The 12268-nt window shown below is 51.4% G+C and overlaps 1 protein-coding gene across 1 annotated transcript; it reads left to right on the top strand.

Annotated features, from left to right (window-relative positions):
* The first annotated feature begins 274 nt into the window (after nt 1–274).
* Nucleotides 275–10056, top strand: DACT1 (dishevelled binding antagonist of beta catenin 1). Its single transcript, XM_002718274.5, has 4 exons — nt 275–860; nt 2971–3103; nt 3819–3974; nt 6997–10056. The coding sequence occupies exons 1-4, from the start codon at nt 516–518 to the stop codon at nt 8895–8897; spliced, it is 2535 nt and encodes an 844-aa protein (XP_002718320.2). The 5' UTR covers nt 275–515; the 3' UTR covers nt 8898–10056.
* The last annotated feature ends 2212 nt before the right edge of the window (nt 10057–12268 follow it).

Here is a 12268-nt window from a genome sequence, read left to right as displayed (position 1 = left end):
AGTGGACGCCGGGGCGCCAGGCGCTCGCCCCCGGCTTTGCGCGAGGGAAAGGAACCCGGGTGCAGGCAACCCCAAAAGGGGGCCCAGAGGCGCGCGGGAGGAGCGGGGTGGAGACGGGGCGGGGAGGGGGGCGGGCCCAGAGCGCCCGCGGCGCGCCTGACAGCGGGGGGAAGGCTGGCGAGCGGGCCTCGGAGCCGAGGGGCCGGCGCGGGGAGGCGGGAGGCGGAGGCGGGCGCCGGGCCGCCGCGCGTGACGTAGCGCCGGGCAGGGCGTTATCAGCTGCGGGGCCGCGGGGAGAGACGCGCGGCGACAGAGGACGGCGCCGCCCGGGCCGGGTGCGCTGCAGCCGGCGGCGCGCGCGCGCGCGGGTCTCGAGCGCTCGCAGCCTCCGCGCCCGGCGCCGAGCCCCCGCCGCAGGGCGGCGACATGAGCCGGCGTCCGTAGCCCTAGAGTCCCGCTCCTCCGCCCCGGCGGCCCGGCTGCGGTGACGGGCGCGCGCTGCCGGGTTTGGGACCATGAAGCCGAGTCCGGCCGGGACGGCCAGGGAGCTGGAGCCGCAGGCGCCGGCCCGGGGCGAGCAGCGCGCGGTGGAGCCCGAGGGGCGCTGGCGGGAGAAGGGCGAGGCGGACACGGAGCGGCAGCGCACCCGGGAGCGCCAGGAGGCCACGCTGGCCGGCCTGGCGGAGCTGGAGTACCTGCGCCAGCGCCAGGAGCTGCTGGTCCGGGGCGCCCTGCGCGACGCCGGGGGCGCCGGGGCTGCTGCGCCCCGCGCCGGGGAGCTGCCGGGGGAGGCGGCGCAGCGCAGCCGCCTGGAGGAGAAGTTCTTAGAGGAGAACATCTTGCTTTTGCGGAAGCAATTGGTACGTCGTGCCCGAGGTGGGGCACAGGGGGCTGCAGGTCGGGCAGGTGGCCGGGGGTAGACGCGAGGTTGCCTGTGACCGGGGCGCGATTGTCTCTGGGGTGGGACGCCCCCTCCTGCCCCCCACGGCTGCGGGTGCCCGCGGCGGCGGGTGGGTGCCGACGCCCACGCGTCCCCAGCGGGCGCCTGCTTTGTGTCAGGTGAGGGGCTGGTGACCTCGCCCGAATTGCGGGGAGGGGGCGGCCGCTCTCCCCTCCTCCCCTGCCTTGAGGGTTCTTGGAGCCGCCTGGTTCCAACGATGTCTCCTTAGAAGAGTGAGTCCTCTGCCCAAAGGTTTGCAAAGACACCCCCCCCCCCTTAAAATAGTATGGCATCCGAGGTTTCCCTAGCTTCTGCACAGAGCCGGGGAGGGGGCTTGTGGCGCGGTCAGCTGTCCAGCGCCCAGTTTCTCGGTCGCCCCGACGCGGTGGCAGGGAGCCGTGCCCCTTCCAGGCTCTTGCCAGCACGCTGGCTTTCGCAGGGCTGGTGCTGGATTTCAAATAGAAGCCCTTTGTATAAGGCAGCTAAAACTAGTTGCGAACGATGGAAATTTGGCTGGAGGGAGTGCCCCCCCCCCCAATTTTCTATATCCTGCTCTGATTCGTGGTGGAGGTAGGAGAAGAGGGACCTGCTCCCGGGGCGCGTTTCTCTCATTGGATTTCTGTCAACGGCTCTGTCACCATGTGCCGTCTTCATTAATGAGGGGGAGAAAACCAACTTTGGACCTTAATGTATCGAGGAACAGCTTTTGACCCAGCCTGGGAATAATGGCGGCAGCTTTGTTTTGGTGACCTCCAAATGTAGTTTTGGAAACAGGGGAAGATCCTTATCTGACCAAGTGAGTCCATCTGAAGCTGGACACACGCTGGAGAGTGGCCTCGCTGTGTGCTCGTCATGTGTGTTCCTGTCCTATCTCCTCTCAGATTATTTTGCGCAGTAAAGTGCTTTTGTCTGTTTCATTTTTCCTGAAAAATTCTTTTTAGCAAAGAAGCATATGGTTTGTGTCTCCAAGCTCTTTAAGTCAAGGACAGGCAACAGCAGTAGATGCTCATAGATGGATTTTGTAACACAGTGTGCTGTGGTTGGTGCACTACCTCTTTTTCTTGGCATTTTACTGAGTTTTTTTGGTAACAGACCAGATCTGTACCTAACATTGGTCTGAGCCAGTTCTCACTGGTCGTGCCTGGTTGTTGACATTTTATGCATTGTCTTGAACCATCGCAACTTTTCTGTCTCCACGATTCTCAGCCCAGTGAGTGGCACATTCCTATTGTCTGCTCGCTGGGAGCAGGGCAGTGTGTCAGAATTCCAGCCCCGGCAGTGTTTATGGTACTATTTTCATTTGTGGACTTGGCATCCTGATTTGAACCAGATGCCTTTTGAGTTCTTTTGCTTTTCCAGCGATGGGAAGCACTAGGTGGCGGTGTGAGTTAGTCCAACCAATCTGTCACCTTTGGAAACCCGAGCAGAGTTCAAATCTTGATGGGCCTTCCCTAGAGGGTTTTGGATTCTGCCAGCTCAGATTATACTTGGCACTGGCTATTAGTATTAGTTTCTCACTTTCAAAGGCTGTAAGACTGATTAAACCCCACAAAGCAACTAATAGAAAACAAAACTGCAGGCCAAGGCCAGAAAATCTCACCTAAGTAAGGTTATAGCGTATTGTAGGAAATCTGTTACTCTGACTTCAAATTCAAGAGTCTACTGTGAATAGTTTTTTTTTAAACGTATACCAGCTGATTTAAAAGCTGATTTAAAGTCTCAGTGCTTTTTTCTTGTCCCTGCCTATAAAGAGTCATAGTTTGCATGCATTGATTAAGACCACAAACCTGTCTTGTTTTGATGAAGAGGATCTACATCACCACAAAATATGAGAAAAAAACATGGGGTGTACTTTTGAATTCTTGCAGTTTTTATTTCTGGTCAAAAAATAAAGACCTCTGATTCCAGTAAGCTTTTGGTTTTGGAAGTGGACTCTTCAGATGGGTTATTTATATATTAGTTGAGGTGAACTTTCTGGTCTTTGTCAACAGAGTGTGTTCATTTTCCTTTTACCTGTTTCTTCCAAACAGAATTGTTTGAGGAGAAGAGATGCTGGTTTGTTGAATCAGTTGCATGAACTTGACAAGCAGATAAGTGACCTGAGACTGGATGTAGAGAAGACATCGGAAGAGCACCTGGAAACAGACAGCAGGCCCAGCTCAGGTGAGGTTTGCGCACGAGGACCAAAGTCTGCACTCTTGGGGTTATTCCTCAGTCCCCTGTGGCTAGGGTTCCCAGCCCTCAAAATGGCAATCGCTTGTTTGCAGTGCAGAGAGACTAAAAAGGCAGCCTGCCATTCAGTTGCGCGTGAGGGAAATAAAGTCAGACAGCAACATTTTTAATAATGAGATTGATCTGACCGGAGCCTCTTGCGTTTAACAGCTTCTATTCAAATTTCTGGAAGAGCAGTGCTTTGAAACTTGAGAAACTTAGAACTGGGCTAGAAAATTAGTCACACTTCAACTTCCTGAGACCACTTCAAAGTTTTTTTTTTTTTCTTTTCTTTTAAACCATTTGGCTCCTTAAATAGATTTGTTTTCCTCTCCAAGTTATTCCTTCTGAAATACTGATGTGAAGTGGAGGCTCTGACACATCCAAATTCCTTTCGTGCACATCTCTAAGGGTGGGGTCACGCAGTAAGGTCAGTGTGAGGGTGAGCGTAACTTTGAAATGTACCCAAAGTTAGTAGTTCTTTGCCTTTTCCTAAGGATTGTTTGAAATAAATCTGTAAAGTCGGGACACTAAAGCCAGGGAAAGCAGAAGTGGCCAGAAAAACCGCAGGACCCTCCCTTGGCTAGAGGATTGCCTTTGCCTTTTAAGCATGACTGTTCATTATACCTTGATATGATCTTAACTCCGACGGTGTTTTTACTTATAGGGTTCTATGAGCTGAGTGATGGGGCCTCAGGATCCCTTTCCAATTCCTCTAACTCGGTCTTCAGTGAGTGTTTATCCACTTGTCATTCCAGCACCTGCTTTTGCAGCCCCTTGGAGGCAACCTTGACTATCTCAGATGGTTGTCCCAAATCTGCAGGTAAGAAATTTTAGCACTGGGAAGTATTTCATTGCTAGAGGTCAAGGGCCCTCAAAGGCTCTCTAGCCCCAACCCCTTTTACTGATAAAATAATAAACGCCACATTTAGTGCCATGGTTGCATCTAGAACCTATAGTTTCATTTAGGTGCACATTGAGAACCATTTCAGTACTGTATTTTATTCTAATAGTATCAGAACAGTTTATCTTCAGAAATCCTGGCCCATTGTAGGTATTGAGAGCTCTGTTTCTGAGCCTTTGGTGTCAGTTTAACTTGTTTGCAGTTTTTCTCAAAGATCACTCTGGAAGCATTTTCCTTCTTCCTTTAGTTATTGAAAGCTAAAGCTCACATTGAGTTAAATATGTCCATCAGCTGGGCCAAGGTGTGCTTGGTGCTTCAAGCAGCAGTAGCCCCTCTGTGGTCTCCAGAATGCCCTGCAGGATGACAGCCCCCGCCCCTTTTTAGCAGGTTGGTGGGATGGGATCCCTCCGAGCCTGTAAGCCATCGTTCCCCATTAGCCGTGGCCTTCAGAGATGATCATGCTACTGTTGGCACCGGAAGAGCTTTTGCATTTCCATGGTAGTGGATGTTCTGCTTACATTAATCTCCCTTGAGTCCTTCCAGCAGTTCTGCAGGATGTAGGTGTTACTAGCTTCATTTCATCTATCAATAAGTGAGGCCCACTGAGGTTAGATAAGTGGTTTAAGGCTGTAGAGCTGCTAGTATTGGCAGAGACAAGATTTAAGCTCGGTCCGATTTCCAGATCTATGTTTTTATACTACCTAGAAAAGGGTTCAGAAGTTATGTTCGGCCTTCTCATCCCACAGAGGAGGAATTTGGACTTCTAAACCATTTGTCAGAGGCTGAGTGGTAGAATTGTTGCTGAAACTCAGGACCTCTCCTTTGTCCCTGTATCCTGGGCTTCCTTGGAAGAGCAGAGAAAATATGGACGTAGTTGCTGTAGGGGCTGGCATAAGTCATCGCAGTCTGGCTTTGTCTCTGTCTTCCACTTGGATAGAATGCTGATTTTTTTTTAGTCCAGGCAAGGCAAACAACCTCAAGCAGCTGAGGTTGCTAATTGGCTGCTGTCTTTGTATTGGTACAGTGTGTTGTCAGAAACAGTCATTTGGGGAAACGCAGAGCTGTGTTATCTAGAGTGTCTGGGCCTCAAGTTCGTTGGTAATTGTGCCCCTTCACTCTGCAGATCTGGTTTCAGAGGGCAAATTTATAAACCCATTAATGACGCTTTGTACAAGTTTTCCTGGAAGACAGATTCCTGTTCTCCCAAATTACAGCCTCCTGTAATTGGGACACTTGTTGGGCTGGGGCCTTGAGGGCTGGAATGTCCATATTGTTCAGCTCTAAACAGGGAAAAGGGATGAATTGTCAGGAAATGGGATGAATGGCGAATGTGGCTTTTAGTAAGGCAAAAATAGGGTGGTGGGGAGGAGGGTTGGGTGGGATGTTACCTAGAGGCTCCCTCTTCTTAGGGTAAGCTGTGGGGGGTCAAGTGGGTGGGGACATTGCACTTTCATTTTGTTAGATCTTTCTTTACACATGAATCATATCATTGCTGGGTCTAGACTATTTTTGTTTTCCCTGAGACTGATAATTATTGAAGTTGTGGCGCTTTCCCTGAAACAATAAATATAGGATCTGGCACACAGTAGCTCTCAGTATTTGAATGAGTAAATATAGTGGAGGACAAATCGATAAACTCAACTTTGATTTTCTCTGGTAACTATAGGTCATTAAAACAGATGCGGTATTTATAATATTCAGCAAGATAAACATTCAAAATATTTTATGTAAGAAAAATAGCTTGATTTCATTGTACTTTGGCATCTAGATTTTTGAGATGTGAAAATGAATACTACTACTCAATACTAATACATTAATACTACTCAAATCCTTGAAAAACTTATCAAGAATTCATTGTCCTATTAAAAACTGCCTTAGTGTCATTGAAAATATGAGGTGATTATTATTTAAATTTGATTAGTCTTTAATGGAATTTGATCATTTCCCCTGATCTTTCCATTGGCAGTTACATTTGAATTGTAACATAAAATAGTGTCTAAAAAACACAAAATGCGAAGAGAGCACACACAAAACATACTTGATTTGAACTATTGTAACGGGAAATGAGAAACAAAAGAGAGTAACCAAGACAAAAAAAAGATTCAGCATTTTCTAGTTGTAATGCGTTAGCTATTGAAACTTCAGAAACTGGCCAATGAAGACGCAAGTAGACATCACTTGCATTCCCCTGAGATGCTACTGTTCCAGGCGTGGTGTGCTTCAACCCAGATGCTTTTTCTTTGCATACACACCATCTTAATAAAATTATACTCTGGGATAAATCTCCACTATAATGTGCCGTTCCTCTATCATTCGGGACTTTGGAAGCATTCTTTTTTTTTTTTTTTTTTTTTAATTTTTTGACAGGCAGAGTGGAGGACAGTGAGAGAGAGAGAGAGAGAGAGACAGAGAGAAAGGTCTTCCTTTTGCCGTTGATTCACCCTCCAATGGCCGCCGCGGCTGGCGCGCTGCGGCCGGCGCACCGCGCTGATCCGATGGCAGGAGCCAGGAGCCAGGTGCTTTTCCTGGTCTCCCATGGGGTGCAGGGCCCAAGCACCTGGGCCATCCTCCACTGCACTCCCTGGCCACAGCAGAGGGCTGTCCTGGAAGAGGGGCAACCGGGACAGAATCCGGTGCCCCAACCGGGACTAGAACCCGGTGTGCCGGCGCCGCTAGGCGGAGGATTAGCCTAGTGAGCCGCGGCGCCGGCTGGAAGCATTCTTGATGGCTGGATGGTTTTCCTTCAGAGGCTGGCTTGCCATACGTTCTGCATTCCGTGGCGTGAAGCACACGTGAAATGGTAGAGGGGCTGGTGGAGTGGTTTTGAATCCTTGGGCGTTCTCCCGCCCCCCGGGCATCTGTCTTCACGGAATCTGGCCAGCGCCTAAGGCTGGTGCTGAGCGGCTCCGTGCCTCAGAGCGTCCCTCTCCCTGTTTTTCAGATCTCCTGCGACGGCTGGAATTTAGAGAGGGCCACTGTGAGGACCAGGCCTCGGGGGCTGTGGGCCGCTCCCCGTCCGCAGCACCATGCCACGCCCTTGATGTCATTGCAGATGTGAATCCCAAGTACCAGTGTGATCTGGTGTCCAAAAACGGGAACGACGTGTACCGCTACCCCAGCCCGCTTCACGCCGTGGCCGTGCAGAGCCCCATGTTCCTCCTGTGCCTGGCGGGCAGCCCTCGGGAGGAGGAGCGGCTCGGGAGCCCGGCCGCCGGCGACGCGGGCGCTGGCGCGGAGCTGGAGCCCACCAAGGCGGACGGGTCCCTGCCGTCGCCGAGCGGCCTGTGGCCGGCTCCCCAGCCTTCCGCCAGCAAGAAGATGGACGGCTACATCCTGAGCCTGGTCCAGAAGAAAACGCACCCCGTAAGGACCAACAAGCCCAGAACGAGCGTGAGCGCCGACCCCATGAAAGGGCTCCTGAGGAACGGGAGCGTGTGCGTCAGGGCGGCCGGCTCCCAGGGCGCTGGGGCCAACCCGAAGGCTCCCAGGCCGCCCTGTGCGCCCTCGGGCGGGCTGCCCTCTCTGGACAACAACGGGCCATTCTCTCCACCCAAGCAGTGGGCGAAGGAATCCAAGGCAGAACAACTGGAAAGCAAGAGGCTGCCCCCGCCGGAGGGCTGCTCGCCGCCGGGCGCTGCCTCAGAACCTCAAAGCAGGCATCTGCCCAAAAACGCCAAGCCGGCCACGCAGGAGCCCGCGCGGGGTCCGGCCGCGGGACCCGCGGAGCCCCCGAAAGACACCGCCCCGATCCCCGCCGCCTCGCCCATGGACAGCCCTGCCAGGGGCCTGGCACCCCTGCCGGAGAACAAAGCTGCGCAGCCCGTGAAAAAGGCGCCGCAGAAAGCCAGCCTGCAGGCCGGGGCCCCTCCGGCCGCTGCTGCGCCCCCGCTGCTGCCCACCGCCTTCCCCGTGGAGGACAGGCCGGCCTTGGACTTCAAAAGCGAGGGCTCCTCTTCCCAGAGCCTCGAGGAGGGGCATCTGGTCAAGGCTCAGTTCATCCCCGGGCAGCCGCCGGGCGTCAGGCCCCACCGGGGCCACCGGAGCGCGGCCGTGGCCAGGAGCGCCACCCTGCGTCACCGTGGCCCGGCCCTGCAGGGCCTGGAGAGCGGGCTGCCCACGGTCCGGGAGAAAACCCGGGCGGCCAGCAAGAAGTGTCGCTTCCCCGACGACCTGGATACAAATAAGAAACTCAAGAAGGCCTCCAGCAAGGGGAGGAAGAGCGGCGTGGGGCCGCCCGACGGTGGTCTGCCCGGCAGGCCCCCGGGCAGCGGGGGCGCAGGCCACAGGGCTGGGAGCCGGGCGCACGGCCACGGACGGGAGGCGGTGGTGGCCAAACCTAAGCACAAGCGAACCGATTACCGACGGTGGAAGTCCTCGGCCGAGATTTCCTACGAAGAGGCCCTGCGGCGCGCCCGGCGGGGTCGGCGGGAGCACGTGGGCGCGTACCCCTCGCCCGTGGCGCTGCCCTATGCCAGCCCCTACGCCTACGTGGCCAGCGACTCCGAGTACTCGGCCGAATGCGAGTCCCTCTTCCACTCCACCGTGGTGGACACGAGCGAGGACGAACAGAGCAACTACACCACCAACTGCTTCGGGGACAGCGAGTCCAGCGTGAGCGAGGGCGACTTCGTGGGCGAGAGCACCACCACGAGCGACTCGGAGGAGAGCGGGGGCTTGATCTGGTCGCAGTTCGTGCAGACGCTGCCCCTCCAGGCCGTCGCGGCCGCGGACCTCCACCACAACCCCAGGAAGACCTTTGTCAAAATCAAGGCTTCCCACAACCTCAAGAAGAAAATCCTCCGCTTCCGGTCGGGCTCTCTGAAACTGATGACCACGGTCTGATCAGAGAGGGTCGTTGGTGTAGACAGTGTCTTCCCCCACCCTCCCACCGCCCCAGTTACCGAAAACCAATAAAAAGGTGGCGTCTGAATTTTTGTGTATGACCTTTATGGAATGCTTTTGTTAAGGTAAAGCCAAGGTAAACTCTGTCTCCTCCTCCTCACTTAGGGACGCTAGTGCCTTTAATGGAAGGTGAAGAACGTTTTGCTAGTTAGAAGTAAGCGTTGAGGTGTTGATGGTGGTGATAGTGGGTGGTTCCGTGGTATCAGCTGATTTTTATGTCATAATTTCTGAGCATCTGTCAGGTACAGGTTTGGATGTTGGGCGTTCTTGAGATGGGAGTTTTGATCCTGAGGTCGGGTGGGTAGCATCTTAGGACCTAATGTTTATTCCACGATGTGTTAGGGCAGTGTCTCCACCAGGGTTTCCTGGTCGAGGGTGCTCACATAAGAGTTGTGTGAAGTAGGTACGAGAGGCAGTCATGGTTTTCTGGCATTTTTACACGTTATCTCCATTCCATCTCGTCCTCTGAACTCTTCTGTTTACTGGACTCAGAACTTGCAAGACAGAACCCTACACCCAGAGATGGCAGCCTGGGTAGGGAGGTTGTTAGTACCTTAAGAGGATTCTCAAAAACTCTTGCCACACTTGGTGCCTAGGCCCTGGTTGCAATAACCTCTTCTAGGGCCATATAGCCAACGTTTCGATGCCTTTCTCCCCCACCCTAATTTATAGTTGATGGAACCGTTTGTTCCTTGCAGGGCTTGCCTTTGGGATGAAATTTTGTCCTTGGGTACAGAGAAATTCACTGTTACAGGAAGAACTCTTGCGAGTGCCTCCAAGCCTAAAATTGCTCACTAAGCACTCTGCCTAAACATATTAGTGCAATCCAGCCCAGGTTGGACCACTGACCCTGTTTGGAAGGGCTTTCTTTCTTTTCTTTTCTTTTTTTTTTTTTTTATAAAAAGTGTTTTGGTAAACAGTGTTGTGTAAAATTGCTTTTTTATATACCAATATATGCATGTGTTGTGCATGAGTAGTATTTGTTTTGATATTCCTGTTGATGTTAAATTACTGTATGATATAAACAGTATGTGTTTTTATATATCATTGTGTAAATTTAATATAACATATGCTGTAATAAACGGTTTGTTTTACTGCTGTTAAGTTTGTTATTTGGGTATAAAACCAGATGTGTATGCCTTTAAATCTTGAGCTGACTATTGGGGTTATTGTTGCGATTTATATTAGACCTGTCGCATAGTAGAATATTATTGGCAGTGGTTAAGATAGGTTTTTAGTATTCTTAGAACGGATGAGGAGTAAGCAAATGAGGAAAAGTGAACCAGTGCTTTAGAATAGTGAAATAGCTTAAAGTAAATTTAATTTGAGGTAAATTTTATAGGTGTCTTCTATGGAAAGTATTTCTGGGGAGAACCTCTCCTTCCCAACGTTTTATTATAGAAAATTTCAAACATATGGAGAAGTTGAAAGGATAGTACAGTATATACCACTGTAGCCACTGCGAGCATTTTGCTTTAGCTCTTTAGAAGTATCTTTTAGGTGAAACCATATTGCTGGTTTTGTGGGTGAAAGACAAATGCTGGCAAACCTACCCTTTTGCTCCCACATACTGGCACAAGACTTTAAAATAAATTTTGTCTCAAAATTCAAGCATGCCCTGGGAAGGCAAGGGAAGATGGCCCAAGTGCTTGGGCCCTAGCACCCAAGTGGGAGACCCAGAAGAAGCTCCTGGCTGCTGGCTTCTTCCTGGTTCATTGCAGCCATTTGGGGAGTGAAACAGTGGATGGAAGATCTCGCTCTAATTTTGCTTTTAAAAAAGTTTAAACTTGTATTTCCAAAGAACAAGAAGATTCTGTTGTATGATCACAATATCATGCTTACACCTGAAGAAATGTAATAATTCACAATATAATCAAATGCAGGTAATTATTTTATATTCAAAATTTCTAATTTGTTTCAAAAATTTATTAGTAGCAGCTCCTAATCTCTCCCTATTCCCAACCAGAATTCCATCAATATGATACAATGCTTTTAGTTGTAGCTTTGTAGTCTTTTTTTTTAGATTAATTAATTATTTTATTTATTTGACAGAATTAGAGAGAAAGGTCTTCCCTCCATTGGTTCACTCCCCACATGGCCGCTATGGCCGGTGCTGCGCCGATGCAAAGCCAGGAACCAGGTGCTTCCTCCTGATCTCCCATGTGGGTGCAGGGGCCCAAGCACAGAGAGCTGGACTGGAAGAGAAGCAACCGGGACTAGAACCTGGCGCCCATATGGGATACTGGTGCTGCAGGCGGAGGATTAACCTAGTGCGCCGCTGCGCCGGCCTCCAGCTTTGTAGTCTTTTTAGAATGGTCTCCTCACATTTTAGAAAGAAATTACATCTTTTTTTCTTAAGATTTATTTTTTACTTGAAAGGCAGAGTTACAGAGAGAAGAGGCAGAGAGGTCGAGGTCGTCCATCTGCTGGTTCAATCTGAAGCCAGGAGCCAGGAACTTCTTCCAGGTCTCCTACACAGGGGCACATGCCCAAGGACTTGGGCCATCTACTGCTTTCTCAGGCCATAGCAGAGAACTGGATTGGAAATGGAACAGCAGGGACTAGAACTGGTGCCTATATGGGATGCCGGCACTGCAGGTGGTGGTGGCTTTACCCGCTCCACCACAGCGCTGACCCCAATAAATTACATTTAAAAATTTTTTTTCATTTATTTGAAAATCAAATGGAGAGAAGGAGAAATCCATCTGCTGGTTCACTCCCCAAATGCCCACCAGCCAGCTCTGGGCTTGGTTTGGAGCAGGGATCCAGGAAGGCATCCAGGAGCCTGAAGTCTGCACTGACAGGAAGCTTAAGTCAGGAGCCAGAGCAGGGACTTAGGCGTCTCCGTATGGGGGATTTTAACTGCTAGACTAAATGCCTGCTCCCCGACATTGGCTTTTTATTGATTTATTTAAGAAGCAGAGAGATGACAGAGTTCCCATCTGCTAATTCATTCCTCAAATGCCCAGGGCAGCCAGGGCTGGGCCAGGCTGAAGCCAGGAGCTGGAAACAGTGCAGGTGTCTCGAGGGGGTGGAAGGGAATCAGCTATCCAGCCATCACCTGCTGCTTCCCAGGGTGCACATTAGCAGGAAGCTGGAATTGGAGCAGAGCCAGGACTGAAACAGGGGCCCCCAGTAAGGGACACAGGCACCCCAAACGTTGTCTTAACAGGGGGGCCAAATCCCCAGCCCTGACCTTGGCTTAAAAAGCACAGTGATATTGTGAGAGTGTACACCTTCTGGATTTGGTTATTTTCCTTTTGTCGTCTTTTAGCATCTTCTAGTCCCTCTGTTTCCTGTAAACTGTACGG

Source organism: Oryctolagus cuniculus, chromosome 12, assembly GCF_964237555.1.
Source record: "Oryctolagus cuniculus chromosome 12, mOryCun1.1, whole genome shotgun sequence".
Lineage (NCBI taxonomy): Eukaryota > Metazoa > Chordata > Mammalia > Lagomorpha > Leporidae > Oryctolagus > Oryctolagus cuniculus.
This window is presented reverse-complemented; position numbering and strand designations above follow the sequence as displayed.